The following is a 17,776-nucleotide window of genomic DNA, read 5'->3' on the forward strand; positions in this document are numbered from 1 at the left end:
ATATTACAAGAAACTTACAAACATATTTTAGCTTGGTATTAAGGTTGTTTTAGGAGAATAATAAATAATATTTATAAAAAAAACTTCATCAAAACAAATAAACGGTTATAATTTTGATGAAAACAAAATAAAATCTGAAAAATCAATTTGCCACGTGGTAACTGCTAATTGTTGGAAGAGGTAACTGTAATGTTTTCAAGTTGAACAGCAATAATTTTGTCAAAGATTGGTTAAAAGCCCACGTACCGTATCCCCGCGAAAATTATGGCGGCACCAAACCCGCGAAAATTCTCATTTTCCCACCTCCACCAAACTTCTCCATATAAATTCTCTCTTTCTCTCTCTATAACCCAAACTGATTCTCTCTCTCTCTAACCCAAACTGATTTTCTCTCTTTCTCTCTCTTGTTGATCTTTCTTGGACTATCAGTTTCTTCAGTCAAATCGATTCTTTTAGAGAGAGAAAAACATCAAATGGATCGCTGCTCTGACTCCCCATTTTCTCTCACTAGTCTTCTGTGTCAAGAATCCACAGATTGTTTTGATGAAGAAGTTAAAGAAGAAAGGGGAGAACAACAAGAATCGTTTCTTAACTTGGATTACTCTAAAAATGATGATAAACATATTGAAATGATGATCGAAAAAGAAAGTAGTAATTTTGGAACAAAAAATAGTGAATTTTCAGAAATGGGGGTTTTGAAATCTGACAATCAATTGAAATCTAGTAGATTGGATGCTATCAAATGGATTCTGAAAGTAAGTTTTTTTTATTTGTTTCTTTATTTTATCTCTTTAATTGAAGTTTTTTTTAGGGTTTTTATTGATTTTACATTTTGGGTTTGAATCAGGAAAGTGCTTACTTTGGATTTGGGTTTCAAACTGCTTACTTATCAATAATTTACTTTGATAGATTCACATCAAAGAGACTAATTGATGTAAGAATCTTGTATGAATGTATTTCTATATCTGATCTTTTTTAACAAAAAACTGAAAAAAGTTTGGATCTTTGTTTTTGATAGAGTGGGGAATCTTGGGCAATTCAATTACTATCAATAGCTTGTTTATCTTTGGCTGCAAAAATGGAAGAATTAAAAGTTCCAGCTTTATCAAAGTTTCAATCTGAAGATTTTAATTTTGAAAGCAAAGTGATTCAGAAAATGGAGCTAATGGTTTTAAGCACATTAGAATGGAAAATGGGTTCTATTACTCCATTTTCATATCTTCATTACTTCATCATCAATTTCAGTAATGGAAATTTCTCAAAAGATTTGGTATCTAAATCAATTGAACTTGTTTTTGCAATATCAAAGGGTAAATAACAATACCCAAATCTCAAATTTTCCTTATATGTATAGATTCTGATATGAAATAGTTCTTAATTGATGATTATATATGGTGTTTTTTTTTGGGTACAGAGGTAATCTTGATGGATCATCCTCCATCTCTTATAGCTGCAGCTTCTGTTTTGGCAGCAATGGATCAAAGATTAACAAGAAAAACAATGGAACTTAAAATGAGTTCGATTTCATCTTGTGGATCTATAAATAATGTGAGTTCTCCTTTTCTTCACTTCCACATTTTCACTAGTGTAAGGTGGTGATTGTTTTTTTTTTCTTCTCAATGTCCGAATCTAACTCGTCTCATACGTATGATTCTAAGTAGCCTGGCTCAAATAGGATCCTTAATTACCCATTAGAACGAGTATGAAACCTAACTCGAGTCAATTCAGACCCGAGCTCAGATTTTATATCTGACTTAAAAAAAGAGATACTACCTAATTAAAGTTTGTCAACATCTATCTCAAAAGCAACCAACAATGAGTCTAGAGGCCTCAGTCTCTAGCAAACGCTCACATTTGGTTTTGATAAGTATGTGGTCATCCTACTCATAAACAATTGGCAATGCGTGAAGCGGACCTAGATATAGTATTCTTCATCACTAAAGCACCATTTTTTCCTATGTGGGACTATTCTCAGATGCACCTCACGTGTGGCATTCTCTCGGCAATGTGCCACGGTTGGGCCTATAACGTGTGGACCTATCATAGCATGTTAGGTTTGTCGTCATCTAACTCAAAACCAAGTGGCAATTAGTATAGAGGACCTAAGTACAATATTCTTGGTAACTAGAGTACCACATGTGGGACGATTTTTCCCATGTCCATTCTCATAGGCCTGTCAAAATGTGCTCAGCTCCGATACCATATTAAGTTGGCCATGTTAAGTCTGTAGACGTCCAACTCAAAACCAAATAGCAATGAGAACAGATGCCGTAGCTTGTTTGATGAAGAAACCCTTGGATAAGTTCTAATCATGACCTTCCCTGTATTTTTTTCCAGGATTACATATTTGCTTGCTATAATGTGATGAAGAAATTTGATAAGGAAACAAAGAAAACGGCAAAGTTTGTACTTTACCCAGATACAACTTCAATATATTCAAGTTCAATTGATATCCTTGAGGATTCTAGTTTCACTTCTGATTTCAGAACTAAAAAAAGAAAGCTCTCATTTAGTGACTGTGATAAAAGAATGAGATACCCAATGAGAAGTCACTCAATTGAAGAAAAAATATGAAGAATTTGGTTGAGGATTTGAATCTTTAGATGATAAAGTTCTGAAGTATTTCTGATTAGCTCAATCAAGATTTCAGGGCAAATGAGTGTTATAATATCAAGTGTTAGATGTAAATATGAAATTTGAACTGATTGTGGGTTCTTTGCTCAAGAACAAATTAACAAGATCTTGATCAAAAAATGACAATTGGGTAAAGGGAAATAAATGTAATGGAAGTGGAAAGTTTTGATTTTGAGTGAAAGACTCTGGTTCAAGAAGGCAGAAAGGCTAAAAGGAGGGACCCAAGTTTCATATTCACAGACATTGATAAAGATTTTGATTATGAGTAGTGTTTTAAATATGTGAAAGCTGACTATTTCTCTTTCTTTTTTGTAGGAAATATTTATATACTTTACCTTTTGAGAAGTTTGTATGTGTTTTGATAGATCTATAAGTTATTTTGAAGGTCACCTAAAATTTGATAGAATGTGTGAGGTTATATTTCGAAACCCCGTTACTTAAACCCTCTACTTGTCTGGTATTTATTTCACTGTTCATATATCGTTATTTTTATGAAACTTGTATGTCAGTCTCTAAACAATTTCAAAAAGAAAAAGATAAAATCATATAAGAAGCTACAACTTTTTTTTTGAATTATTATTCAGCGTGTTTCGAATCCTTGACCTCTAGGATGGAAGACTATACCTCTTACCACTCCAACCAAAGGTTGTTAACTATAAAAGGCTATAGTTGGAGACCTAGAGTTAAAGTCTAGTTTACAGATAAGATTTCATAATTATGGGTAATACCCATTAAACCAAAACAGTATATTTTTTGTTAGTGTTATAAGGAAAAGTATTAGTTTTTTTGTTAAGTTGGTTCGAATCTACTCACACTGTTGGAACTATCGTTTTCAGTAATAATATATTTGGCTATCGTTTTCAGTAATAATATATTTTTTGGTTGAGAAAAATAATTATTCATAATTTAATAAGAAGTGTGACTTGGTCCAGAAATAGAGGTGGATCACAAGGCAACAGTTTTTTGTTTTTGTTTTTAATTGTTCTGCGTGTGTCTCAGACCCTTGACCCTTAGGTGAAAGATTCTACCTCTTACCACTCTAATTAAGTGTTGTTGGCCACAAGGCAACAGTTGATGTGGCCGACTCCCATTAATCTTCTGTTTCTCTCTCCACGTCTGTAGACGAATGAAAACCAAACACATCAGCTTCCGTCCTGACGTCGGACTATTTTCCGGGCAAGAAGCATTTGTGATGGTATAATTTGAAGAAAGTAAAAGCTCAGAATGATGGGGGTTCCTGTATTTCAAGCTGGCTTCAAACCAATTCACATTTAACCTTACCAAAAAGGCACATTTACTACTTTGGATTCCAGTTCAGTGGACCCACTGCTAGACCACTTTATCATCTATTCTCCTGATCTGATGCACGTGTGGTCCAATAATCTAAAACCATATTAGAAGTTATTATGATTTTATATCTCACCCTTCCATAATTCATTAAGACTCCTTTAATACAACAAAAATAGATAGACATATATTTATGACTACTAGAATTTTTATACGAACTAAGGAATTTCTTTTCATGAAAAAAGACCAAGAATTTTCTTTAGCATTTTTCTAGCAAGGGGTGGAGCCGATAATGCTCCTGAAGATGAAAAACTAAGAAATTTCTTTAACGTTTTTCTAGCAAGGGGTGGAGCTGATAATGCTCCTTGAAGATGAAAAACTAAAAAATTTCTTAAATATTTTTCTAGAAGAGGATATTTTTAATGTTGATGCGTCAAAGAAGAGGATATTTTTTCCTGAGCAGTGGAGATCTTGAAAATAGCTTATCCCTTCCTTTCTTTTGATAACTTCAATTGATGTAGATCTCTTATAAAGAGGGAAAGAAGGGCAGTCATTCTAAACGCGTATGAATTTTTGGTTATAGGGTCGGTATTTTATCGACACCTTTCGATATTGATGAAATTGCTTTTGGCACCGTGATCAAACAAGGGGCTCCTTGACGAACAAAGTCGTTACACAATCATTTACGTCCAAAATTTTCAAAACAATCAGAACCTCACCTCTCGATCAAAACACACAACCTAGCTCTTTTTTTTTCTCCATCTTTCTTTTGAACTTTTCGTCCAGAATCTTCACCAAATTATGAGATTTCTTTAATTTTTTTTGGAAAGTTACGATATATATTTCATTATTTGAAGAAAGGGTTCAAAACCCCTCTATTTCTTACTAAAGATCTGTTCCAACAGCTCTTGTCTTCTTAAAAAAAGAATTTGTTTTCCTGTAATATACTATTTGAAAGGATTTCAGAAAAGTTAAAACCTTGAATAATATTTTTCACTGATTATATGTAGGTTTTTGAGGAGTTTTGGAGTGAATTATATATGTAGTAATAGGTTGGAACAAATCAATGCAATTTCTAAACAGGAAATTGGGCCGGAGACCCAATTTTAAACTTTTTTTTAATTAAAAAGACAAGGTACAAAACTCAAATATTTGTATTTTGTTTGGTTAAAACCTCAATATTTTCTACAAAAGTGTTGCAAGGTGTTCGAAAGTTGTAGCAAGACGTTGCAAAGTTGTTGTAAGGTGTTGGAAGGCGCTCCAAAGTTGTCGCAAGGCGCTGCAAAGCTGTCGCAATGTGTTGCAAATTATAAAATAATTCAGGGAGTTGAAGACTAAGGAAAAAGCCTTGACTGATCCTTTTTAATTAAACTCCAAGTTTTTTAGGGAGTTTTGGCCAAATTTCTCATTTTTAAAATGGTTTTAGACTAATAAAATCCCAACTAATTGAACAAAACTCAGACCGTCACTCTCCACTCCAAATTCCCAAAACTTCTCGGACTAGACATACTATACATAATTTTTGGATTGTCTAGCCTGAAACGTTTCAAAGTGAATTGTCCAATAAAAGGTTTCAAATTATTCATTCCCGGTTGTTTTAGCGTGAATAGTACGAAACAATGTAGTTCATAAAAAGTTCATCTATTTCGAGTAATTTTTCTTCCCCATGGATGACCATGTGCATCCTACAAATAGTGTCTATTGATATAAAGAGGAATGACGAGACTGATGTTGATGTTAAAAATTGTCAATATGGTGTCAGTCAGAATAAAGATGACTTGATGTTGGATCACTTATTGATGAATGAATCTGCTCCCTTATTTCCCGCCACTTTCAATCCTGATCTCGCTTCAGCTTCTAGAATCCTGGGGGAAACTTGCAAGGACCTCGGAAACCTCTCTAACGCTCAAGACATTCAAATTTCTCTTGCAGTTAAAAGATTTAGTATTGAGTGAACCTTGGAGTTTGTACCTTGTTCAAGGCGAGATGGTGCCCTTTTATAGGTTGCCTTGGCCGACTGTAGATAGACGGTGATGATGAGGCGGTTGAGATCCACCGTTTGGGACTAAGACTACTCTCTCGTAGTTAAGAGACTTAGAGTTTCTCTTTGGAGTTATCTCGTATTTGTAATATTTAGAAGGTCATCTGTTTTTGGATCTTTAGTAGATATCTTTCGAGTTGATAGATCTTCTAGGAGATGTTTCTTCCTTCAAAAGTCAAAGCTAGGTAAATACACGAGATCTTTGATTAGATTCGGGATTAAGTTGGTAAGCGTGAGACAACTTCTACCTTCTCGGCAACAATCCTTGGTTGGAGTGATAAGAGGTATAGTCTTTCACTTTAGAGGTCAAGGTTCGAGGCACGTTGAACATTCAAAAAAAAACTTCTATCTTCCCATATTTAGGGCTTAAGGTATCGGTCTTGCTTACATGGACTTCACTAGCCTTCTCGCAAATCCCATTGTAGACCTAGTTGTATTTGAGTGAGGACATGGTTTAAGGCGAATCAGACGATCATGCCGACCCCCAAATTCAAGACTTGAGTGGCAGACCTCCTTTGGATTCACCTCCTTGTTGACTTGACGCGAATTGACTTGTTGGACTTTTGATCTTCTCTTGACTCATTGATCGTAGTCAATTGATGACCATTTTTGGATCATCAACTGAAATTATATATGCAAGACAACAACGATACAAGTATACCTTGGTATTCCCTCCTAATAGTTATAAACTAGAGGAACAAATCCGATTAACTTTGTCAACACTTGGTTGCTCAAGTGGTTGCTCACCTCCCTCGACGCAAATTTGAGAGGGAGTTTGTGAAGGAAGGAGGCGCATATAACACTAATGGGGGAGCCCCCGAGTAGATCGTAGTCCATTTCCAAATCTGGCGCCATAGTGCTATCCTCTCATTACAATTTCAAATTGTTGAAAAGGGCGGTGTTTTGGAAGAAGATCTACTAACCCTAGAAATCCCAAACCTTCAATCAATGGAGAAAAGACTACGTTCATCTCTTCAGAACTCAGCTGATGAATTTCTCTCATCTGCAACCAAAATCGGTTTAAAGTCAGTCAAACCCTCACTCAAAACCCTAATTTCGGGTATAACTTCATCTTCTGACCTCTCTTCTTCTCTTCCTCTCTCACTCCATCAATCTATTACTAAATCTATCGAATCCTTTAACAAATTGAAAGAATCAAAGAGTGATGAGTCCAGTGAATCTTCACGTTCGCCTCCGCTCAAACGCGTTCGAAGATCAGCAAGACGAAGTACAAAAACGAAGGAATCTAACAACGATGAGTCTTCAAAATCAAAATCTGTTTCGAAAATTGAAGTTATTTATGGAAATCTCGAAATTTACTCTCACATTATACTTTTATGCATCTCAAATCCGAGTAAAATATTTTCCCCTAATGATCTTCTACCTTCTGTTCAAGCTTTACACGATAATCTAATCATTTTTGAGTCGGATTCGACTTTATTATCTGAAGTTGCAAATTTGTGTGAAGAATGGTGGAAAGAACAGTTGCCAGGTAAAGAGACTGTAATTTCTCAATTTCTACCATTTTTATTGTCAAGATCTTTAACACATCAAAAGAAAGTTGATGTTCGAAGAATTTATGCAATTCGTGAGGCGTTTTCTTTGTTTGATTTTGAAGATGAAAGTATTGAGGATTTGAAACTCTTGTTAATTCGTTGTATAATCACACCTTTGTATTTGAAAACTGATGAAGGAAAAAGATTTATAGCCTTTTTATTTGGATTGAGTTTTCAGCTTATGAAAGAAGCTTTAGCGATAATTCGTTCTCAGATTCCGTTCGGTAGGAAATCTATGTTAGAGGCATATGCTGATATTCTTTTTCGAGCTTGGAAAGTATCAGAAGGTTCTTTGAAAGATGAAATGGAAAATGGTTTTCTTCAAGGTTTGATTGAAGGTGCAGTATATGCTAGTACAGGATTGCTTGCTGCCTCGATTCGAAGGGTTTTAAGTGGGTTCATTTCTCAGAGGACAACTGATGGTGTTGAAAAGCTTATTTTTCGTACCGCTGAGCCCGTTCTATTTCGTTCGTTGCAAGTGAGGAAAATCTTATATATATATTACTTGTTTCGTTCGAAGTTTCAATTACTAATGAGTTTTGTATGTGGCAGGTTGCAAACTCAAATGTTCGTCAAAATGCATTGCATTTGCTTTTAGATATGTTCCCTCTTGAAGATCCGGATGCTACGAAAGAAATTAAAGATACCCTGATTGATAAACAATTCTTTTTATTGGAGACATTAGTTCTCGATGATTGCCCTGATGTAAGAGTTGTTGCTGTAGAAGGTTGTTGTCGGATTCTTAATCTTTTTTGGGAAATTATACCTTCTACACTCATTTCAAAGTTAGTCACTAAGATCGTTGATCAAATGTCAAATGATATATGCACTGAGGTGAGGATTTCCACATTGAATGGTGTTATTTATTTGCTTGGAAATCCTCAAACTCATGAAATCCTAAAAGTTCTTCTACCGAGATTGGGCCGCCTATTTATGGATTCTTCACTTTCTGTCCGGTTGTTGGTTGTTGATCTTCTCCTTGTTTTACGGGACATCCGAGGATTTGAATTTCATAAGGTATAATATACTCTCTGTAATCTGGGGTTTGTTTGATTTTTAGCCTCCTACTATTGTATTATTTCTATAGGTACAAAACATTATAATTCGAGCAACTAGAACTTTGAACTTTAATTTTCTTTTTTCTTCTGACTTGGGTGGATTTTTGTTTTCATTTAGGTTGTGAAATTGGATGCTATATTGTCTTCCCTTGCCAATGATCAACCACTCGTTGCTCAGAAAATCACAAAGCTCTTAATACCGTCATACTTCCCATCAAAGGTGGCTGCAGAGGAGGCCTGTAACCGCTGTCTGACACTCATAAAAAGGTCTCCTGTTGCTGGAGCAAGGTTTTGTGAATTTGCTCTATGTGAAGGGTCATCTCCGAAGTCTCTTATGGAACTTGTTAGAGTCACTGTCAGTTCAGCCCTCTCAGACGACCTAAATGCTGAACAGATAGAGGGTCTCCTGGTTGCTGCTGCCAACCTCTGCCACAATCTAGTGAATGAGACCTCTAGCAAAGATGGTCTTAAGGAGTGCTTTTCAGGTGACAAATTGAAGCAGTTATTCTCTCGAGCAGCCACTGAACGTGCCCAAACCTCTATTTTCAACATTGCTGCAATTGTCTCGCCAAATGGTTCCAATTGGCTTCTTAAGGAATGTATCGTTTTAATAACAAATTGTGGTGGTTTATATAACGATCTGAGAAGGCAAGCCGAAGTGCGATCTGCACACAAGTTAATGTTATCTTGTGGTTGGTTCGAAAAGTTATTTGGAGCTTTGACGAACCTTCTGGAAAAAGCTGGTTCCTGGTGCCATATTAAATTCGGCACTGAGTTACCCTTGCAGAGTATGCCAACGAAAGAGAAGAAAACTAGAGCCTCTGGAAAAAGCTCAATTAAATCAAAATCTGTCAAAGACAAAAGCTCTACCAATTCTGACGATACACCCAATGTTGAAGAAAGTTTTGACAAAGCAGCAGGAGCAGCATGGCAGATAAAAGATATGTTAGCAGCTGCTAATACTCGGGAAGCTTTGTTGAAGTCTCCTACATTAGAATTGGCATTTTCTTATTTAAAGGTCATTTCTGAGGTTTCTGTTAAACATTGCATGTCATGTGAATACTTGGAGACATCCCCGTTATTGGCTTACACAGCTCTTGTTTTGCACAAGAATCTTCAGAAGTCTGAGTTAAGTGGTAAAAATGGTCCGAGTTGCAATGATGAGTTGAATTCTACTGGACCATCACTCGACGTAAGTATACCTTTTGGTTTCTATTCTACTTCCGTGTTAGTTCCTTTTGTATGGTTGACCTGTCAAGTTTTGAAAATGCTTATCACTAATGAAGGAGTTAAATGCTTTTCTCAATTAAATTCTCTTCCTCTCCTTTTTTAGAAAAAAAATTACTCTTGTTTTTTTTTAATGTTTATCACTATTGGTTCTTTATATGAGTTAGAAGTAGACAAACCAGGAGCTTATTCCCAATTTTGTCGTTTGTCAGCCGATGAGAGTAGACAACTCGCTGAATGATCTATTCGGTTGTACAGAGAAGCTATTCTGTGCAACTGAATCTGAAAGCAACTCACATGTCAAATCTAAACAAGTGAAGAAGCGTAAGAAGTCGAAGAAAGAAGCTGATTCAAGTTCCCCGGATAACAGTAAGTCAATACAATACCATAATGATAGGACAGTAAACAGAAATATTTTAATTTTTATGTCTTAAAGTTAATGTTTTGATATTACCTTCTTGCATGTGTATATTTATTTGATTGTTTATTGCATGTCCAATTCAGGTTCCAGCTTCTCTGAACAAAAAAAGATATTCAATATGGTGAAAATGGTAACTGCAATTATCAAGTTTAATGTCGATGCAACATCAATTGGTCTTGTTTCTCAAAGTCAAGAACGATGCTTACAGTTCACATCAGACTATTTCCAATTCATCATCTCACTTCTGAGAAAACACTCTCACGAAAAACTGCAGTTTGAAGAGGAGGGTTTAAAAGAAACACTTCTTTGCCTCAAGAGTTGCTTCACTTATGCATCGAAATTACTCAATCTATTCCTAACAAATGATACCAGATCTTCCACGGCACAACCAAAAGTGATTGATCTTGCTAACAACCTGCTCAATTTGATCATGTCAATTGAATTGCACTTGGGGTCGAAGAATGCTGCATGTCTTCTTCTTGGCGCAAAGCCTTGGGTGTCTGATCTTGTACTGGCACTGGGATCAGGCATTGTTCTGACAGATACATTTGATGATCAAGATTTCAAAAATACATCAGATCAAGTTAAGAACATGTCTCTTCCATGGCTTACTTTCCTAGCAAAAGTTGAGGTATCTGATCTAAGTGAACAAAGTGAAGACGAGAATGTTCCCTACCCAAACACTTATTCTGTATTTAAGAAACTTATGAAGATGGTAGTTCAATCTTTACGAAGAAATTCAAAAGTATTGGATGCTATTGGAATCATTTTCTTATCTGGGGCATCTCTTTGTTTAGAAAGAGAGGAATATGAGTTGGTATTTGGACTTGTGCATTTTGTTTGTGAGAAGTTGGTCAAGTTTGATCAAGGAGAGTGGGATGAGCTCGAAGTTATGTTAGCTTTTCTAAGAAAGTTGTATACCCAGATAGAAGAAGGAATAAAAGATTCGACAATCAGCGAGAAAGGAAGAGAAACGTTAGAAAGTTCAAGAGTATTGCTTCAACCAGTTTGGATGAAATATATGTCTAATTCGTAAGATATTCAACTCCTATCAAGCGCATTGTACAAAAAGTCATCAAAGAGGAATCTGTTCCTTCGGTAACATCTAGTCATGGCGTTCGAAGCTTCAATTGACTTTTATCTGTTGTTAACTTCTTTTAACTACTAATTATTTGTAATGCACTAATATCAGTAAGCTATTTCTATTTGTGGTGAGTCTGAACTGCTATCCTAGTTTTTGTTCTCTATCAGGTAAGCTAGGGCTTAATTAGGCAGATGGTCAAGTATGATACCCAAGACCTTCAAAAATCTAGCCAACTGAACAGTTCAATCCTTCAACTATTAATCTTTAGAAGAGATTAGATAAAAACTTCGTCGAAAAGATAAATCGAAGCAAATTAAAAACCATCAACATGGAATAAATAGATTGTTACTCTCCTAACTAAGAAGTTCAGTACAAAGTTTTCGCCATTTCGTTTCATTTAAAACAGGTGATATCTAAATTCTAACAAATTTAATATTCCAAAAGCTGTCTACAAAAAAATGGTGAGCAAGTTTCAGCAATAAAGGAAGCGCGTTCACACTTCATGCTTCCCGAGCATCCTCCTTCGGGTTTCAAGAAGAATCCTTTGTTCCAAAGGGGTTTCCACTGATAATTTTATACCCCGACAGGAATTAACTTCACAGCGGCAGCAATTGGCATTCCAAGGAATCCAATGAAGACACTCATGAACCATTGATGTAAAGTGAGTGGGGAAGTGTTTGCAAATGTTCCTAGGTATTCGATGATGATGATTTGAAAAATGACAGTGGAACCGAGAACAGCTACGAACACATAGTTCTCTAGTATGCCTTTGAAAACATCGATTTTCTCCATCTCTCTTGAGCTTATTTCGTTGAATACCTGCACAAGATCATAACTCATAAGTGATAGCTGATGAATCAACAACCAAGAAGCATCTAAGGTTGTGTTATTTTATTGTTTAAATCTGACTCGGCTGAGTTATGACTTGTCCAAACCTTAGTCATTTGAGTTTAACTAATTTGAGTCAAAGGGCACAATTGTCATTTCATACACGGACTCTTAATGCATACTTATTTTATATTGGAATGGACCGAAAATGAGTCTGAGTCTGATTTCAGATCCAAATCTTAAGCCGGCATAAGACCAACATATAACTAGAAAGCATCTTGAAACTATTTAAGGAGATATAGAAGTAGTACCTGACAGAAGACAAATGAGTTAAAGATTAGCGTGTTCAAAATCAGATCTGATTCAGGCCCGTCGAGACCGAACAGAGCCTTTCCTCCGACCTGGAGATACCATATTACAGCAAACTGATAAAGAGATTGTCCCATGATGTTCCTCCACATTACATTACTGATAAAATTTCCTTTTCTTCCAACTGGAGTTCTTTTCATCAGTTCATCATTCGGAGGTTCAGTGGCTAGTGCAAGAGCTCCCAGTGTATCCATGATCATGTTGACCCAGAGAAGCTGAACTGCTGTTAGAGGCGCATTTCCTGCAGCACGCATGACGAGATGATAACCCAAATTAAAACAAATGTCATGAAAAAAGTGTTTTCTTCGGACTAATTTCAAGTATTATAGGTTGTAGCAACAAGAAATATTTAAGCAGATTCTGTAATTACCAGTCAAGCATGCTGAAGAAAAGTTAACTATTAGAGCTACGATGTTAACAGTGAGCTGGAATTGTACAAACTTTTGAATGTTGATGTAAACGGAACGTCCCCATTTGGCGACAGTCACGATTGTTGAGAAATTATCATCTAGAATTATAACATCAGCACTCTCTTTTGCTACCTGCAAATTGCGTATTTGAGTTCTAAGTTCTAACAATGAGTTGACACAAATTGGAATCCTCTGCTTAAATTAGACATGAAGAATCACAGTTTGAAAGGCAGTTTGAAAGATAATCACCTCAGTTCCAGCAATACCCATTGCAAGGCCAATATCTGCTTCATGAAGAGCTGGAGCATCATTTGTACCATCACCAGTGACTGCAACAACTTCATCAAATGAAGACTTTAAGTGTCTTACAAGGGTATGCTTATCCATGGGGGAAGATCGAGCCATTACCTGGGAAAAAGAACATAAAAACTATTACTAATTGCACACCAGAGAACTCCAGCATTAAAAACAGAATATGCTAACCTATGACCAAACAATATAAATTGGAGCTTAGAGATTAAGACCTGAATTTTTGGAATGAGTTCTTGCAATTCTTCTAAGCTCTTCTCCCTAAATACAGGACCTTCAATGGCTATACCATCTTCCGTTAGAATCCCACATTCCCTAGCTATTGCCTTTGCAGTTGTTATGTTGTCTCCGGTAACCATTCTCACGGTGATACCAGCAGATCTGCAAATTGCAACAGACTCCTTGACTCCGGGACGAACGGGATCCTTAATACCAACAATGCCTATACACGTATAGCCTGTAAGTGGAATTGGATCCACTGTCGAGTACCCTTTTTCCATGTCAATATAAGCAAGACATATAGTACGAAGAGCTTCACCAGCAAACTCTTCTATTATGTCTTTCAGATTGTTCATTGAAGATTCATCAAGGGGGACAACTTCACCCTTTGGGTTTACAAACTTGTCACATGCAGCCAAAATTATTTCTGAAGCACCTTTACAATGTGAACGAAGAACTCCTTCAGAAAGCTCCAATACTACCCCCATTCTCTTTTTCTCGGAGTTGAAGGGTTCAACTTTTACAACTTTAGATTTTTCGCGCTCTGCCTTAAAATCTCCGCCAAGTGATAAGCCAAACTCTAACAGAGCGGTTTCTGTAGGTGATCCCAGGATCTCACGTTTCCCTTCTTTATTAACCACGACTTCTCCACCTGTGTTAGTAAATATCGATTGGAGAAGGACCTTTAGAGCAGAATCAGGGATTTCAGAGTACAAATCTTTCTTTGAGGTTGTGTCCTTGACATTTCCACAAATGCAGGCTTTCACAACAGTCATGTGGTTTGTAGTAAGGGTCCCAGTTTTGTCACTACAAATAGTTGTGGCAGACCCCATAGTCTCACAGGCAGCAAGATGGCGAACAAGTGCCTTATCGTTCATCATCTTTTTCATGGCAAAGGCAAGACTCAAGGTTACTGCCAATGGTAGCCCCTCAGGAACTGCAACCACAACAATAGTCACAGCAATGGCAAAATATTCAAGCATTTCTAATGCTTCGTCTCCTGACCAACTCCAATGGGATCCCTCTCCTATCTTACGGCTAAACAGGGTCTGTACTAACACGGTAAAGGTTATAACAGCAAAGAACAAGCCTATCTTCCCGATAATGGTTGCTACACCATTGAGCTTGACCTGCAATGGGGTTTCATCGTCTCCTCCTTCACTGAGGGTAGCCATTAATTTACCCCATTGAGTTCTCATGCCAACTGTCGTCACCAACATCTTGCATGATCCATCTTGAACTTTGGTTCCAGATAATAGAAAAGGATTATTAGCAGTCACCATCACAGGTTCCGCCTCTCCTGTTAGACTGGATTCATTTATCGACAAAGAAAATCCAGATACAAAGAGCCCGTCTGCTGGAACCTGGTCTCCAATTCCAAGATGCACAAGATCACCAGGAAGAATATCATATATTGACATCTTCTGCCTGTACCCATTCCTCGTAACCTGAATGGCTATCTTCTTCTTCTCCTTATCCAAATCCTTAAACTGTAGAGATTGTCGGTAATCACTGGTAGCTGTGACAAACACTACCAACAAGATACTTGCAACGATTCCTAAACCATCATGTGCTCCCTTAGGCCATCCTTCCACAACTATCCCAACAATTAGAGATACGAATGCGCATACACCAAGAATCATGAGAGTCATATCCTGAAGGGCTTCCCAAACAAACACCCAAAAGCTTCGCATTTGGCTTTCAGTGAATTTGTTGATACCGTAAAGCTCTTGCCTGCGGTTCAATGCCTCGGAATCACCAGTTAGCCCACTGGCAGTTGACGTATGGAGCTTGTTTGCTATACCTTCTACTCCACCATGGACTTTAAGCTTCTTTACATCATGGCCTTCAACAATCGAACCCAACTCTTCAGCACAAATCTCAAAACCAGCAGCCTTGACATCATTGGGTACAATATATTCGCTTGGTAGAGTTATACCTGAACAAACTCAAAGCGATTAAGATAAATATCCATTATACTTAACACTCATTGTTTAATTAAGTCCAGAATAATCTTACCATGGATAAATTGAAGTGCAGCTTTTGAAACCAAAACTGCAATTCTTAACTTTTCCTGCAAAATACGCAACGGAAGCGATAACTTGAGAGAAGTTCCAACTATTCTGCAGGATTTCATTCTCTAAGCCATTTTACTTGTCGAGTTTTAACTACTTCGTTTCACTCAGACTAGGTTAAGTTCAATCTAACTAGTAATGGGAATATGGAATCACATTTAATTACATAAAAAATCTTTTTTTTTCTCATTAAAGATAATCACGTTCTTAATTGATAGAAACCCCCCAATTAGTGAGGAACACTTAAGAGATCAATGGGTTTCTGTAATCAGTTCATAGAATCAAGTTAAACTGTTCCATTGGAGAGCTGACTATCATATCTCTGTCTTATTGATTTCCTTACCATAGATCTAGATCTTTATTAGAGTATCTTCTTCTTCATTTTTGTAGTTTATGAGATCAATGGGTTTAATTACTTAACAAATAAAACGCCCAACTATTGAGTAGTACGTATTAATCAATTTGCCTTAAATGATCCAAAATAATTAGTAAACTTTAAGGATCTGATTCGATCTTGGTGAAGAAGAGAGAGAGAGAGAGAGTGAGACCTGATTGGTTTTACGCATAGCTTCGGCCTCATAACGTTTAGAGAGATTAGCAGTGAAACGAAATCTCCTTTTAGGGTTCTTAACAAACCCACAAAGCTTTCTCCATCTTTGAAGTGCTTCTTCAGATGAGTTTTTGGGTAATACTCCTCCAAAATTCTCGTTCAAGTAATTCTCCATCCTTTCTTCTTCTTCTTCTTCTTCTTCTTCTTCTTATTATTATCCCCAAGATACTATATATAGTTGGATTTCAGAAAGAAAAAGGTAGGAATTCCTTTGGTAACAACAAGAAAGAAGAAGATGTTTCAAGGAAAGTTCTGAATCCGCGTAAAAAGTTTTTAACCTTTATGAGTGAGTAGTCGTCGTCATTTAGTGTTTGTACGTGTTGTTGTTGTTAGTGATCAGGAATAGAATAGAGAGATAGGTGAAGATGAAGATGAGGTCGTCAGATCAGAGATGGGGGGTTGTTGAATTTCTCCATAACTCAAAGAGAGAGAACCTTTATATCAGAGTTAGAGAGAGAGAGAGAGAGAGAGGAAGAATGGTGGTGGGATATATAGAGAGAGAGAGAGAGAGAGAGAGAGAGAGAGTGGTCCTTCCTTCCTTTTCCGTGGTTCGTGAAAATGTTGGGGAGTATTTTGGTCAATGTCTTTCCAACACGTCTACCTACTCTTTCTCTTTCTCTCTCCACATATTAGTAGTGGAGTATTATTCTTTTTTGCTCGTCCTTTTCTTCCTTCCTAGTCCCTCCCCAATTTCCAAGGTCACCACTCCACACATGACACTTACAAATAGAAAATTTTGATGAAAGGCCTAAATTTTGGGCCCAAATACAAAAAAAATCCAACAAGGTTTATTATCTCACCCAAAACCCAATAATCAAATAATAATTCATATCAAACCCAAATACACATCCCTATGCTTCATCTCTTCCCAACTTGTATCTCTAAGACCTAATGATTTCTTCTATTCCCTCTTTTGCCCTCCTATATATATCCAACTACTCCCTCCTTTTCCAAACCAAAATTTTCTCTCTCTAAAATATCTCCCTTTCTCCATAACCGGGTTTCTTTCTCTCTCTACCTCACCGCCCAACACCAAACCCTCTTTTCTCTTTTCTCTTTCCAACCTCACCGGCCATCTCTTCCATCTCTTCCACCTTCATTCATCATCTTCTTCTCTGTAGACCCTCCTTTGCTGCTTCATTCATCATCTTCTTCACTGTAGACCCTACTTTGCTCGTTCACTCATCATCTTCTTCTCTGTTTTCGTTGAAGCCCAGACCTGAAAAGTTCCACCTTCCTTCATTCTTCATCTTCTTCTTGGTGGAAAAACCGTCCCGAGATAGATAACCTTTTTACCTTTTTCGTGGTTCAGTCATCAGCTTCAGTCATCATCTTCTTCTCTGTAGAAACTTCAGTCATCATCTTCTTCTTCCATAAAACCAGGTACCTTTTTATTATTTGTTCATCCTTCTTTTGTGATGATTAGTTTCTGTTTTTGTTCCCAATGTTTATGATTTGTCCGTACAGTTTAGGGTTTTTTCTCTACACTTCTGTTTTCTGTAATTTCATTGTTCAGAATTTGAAAACATTTTGTTAAATGTTAACCTAACTTTTATAATGTGTTAACATATTTGTTGCAATGCTATCTAATGATTACTGTGATTATCATTTTATGAAATGATCAGACATTGCAGTGTGGACCATATGA

At 36.7% G+C, this 17,776-nt stretch overlaps 3 protein-coding genes across 3 annotated transcripts; 2 read left to right on the plus strand and 1 right to left on the minus strand.

The window, feature by feature from the left end:
* The first annotated feature begins 307 nt into the window (after window positions 1-307).
* Window positions 308-3,052, plus strand: LOC147533343 (cyclin-D5-1-like). Its single transcript, XM_086648225.1, has 5 exons — window positions 308-755; window positions 848-934; window positions 1,019-1,310; window positions 1,415-1,548; window positions 2,338-3,052. Exons 1-5 carry the CDS (start codon window positions 474-476, stop codon window positions 2,572-2,574), a joined length of 1,032 nt encoding a protein of 343 aa, XP_086504351.1. The 5' UTR covers window positions 308-473; the 3' UTR covers window positions 2,575-3,052.
* Window positions 3,053-6,493: 3,441 nt separating this feature from the next.
* On the plus strand, window positions 6,494-11,439 carry HEB1 (ARM repeat superfamily protein). Its single transcript, XM_086650207.1, has 5 exons — window positions 6,494-7,996; window positions 8,071-8,535; window positions 8,695-9,768; window positions 10,016-10,172; window positions 10,308-11,439. Exons 1-5 carry the CDS (start codon window positions 6,911-6,913, stop codon window positions 11,258-11,260), a joined length of 3,735 nt encoding a protein of 1,244 aa, XP_086506333.1. The 5' UTR covers window positions 6,494-6,910; the 3' UTR covers window positions 11,261-11,439.
* A 182-nt stretch (window positions 11,440-11,621) lies between these two features.
* Window positions 11,622-16,268, minus strand: LOC147533345 (calcium-transporting ATPase 2, plasma membrane-type-like). The gene is made up of 7 exons (XM_086650208.1): window positions 16,067-16,268; window positions 15,463-15,517; window positions 13,440-15,382; window positions 13,165-13,323; window positions 12,876-13,047; window positions 12,448-12,746; window positions 11,622-12,127 (listed from the first exon to the last, which is right to left on the minus strand). Exons 1-7 carry the CDS (start codon window positions 16,241-16,243, stop codon window positions 11,882-11,884), a joined length of 3,051 nt encoding a protein of 1,016 aa, XP_086506334.1. The 5' UTR covers window positions 16,244-16,268; the 3' UTR covers window positions 11,622-11,881.
* Between the last annotated feature and the right edge of the window lie 1,508 nt (window positions 16,269-17,776).

This window comes from Eschscholzia californica, unplaced genomic scaffold (assembly GCF_041429995.1).
Source record: "Eschscholzia californica isolate CP2 unplaced genomic scaffold, dmEscCali1.0.p SCAF_6, whole genome shotgun sequence".
NCBI lineage: Eukaryota > Viridiplantae > Streptophyta > Magnoliopsida > Ranunculales > Papaveraceae > Eschscholzia > Eschscholzia californica.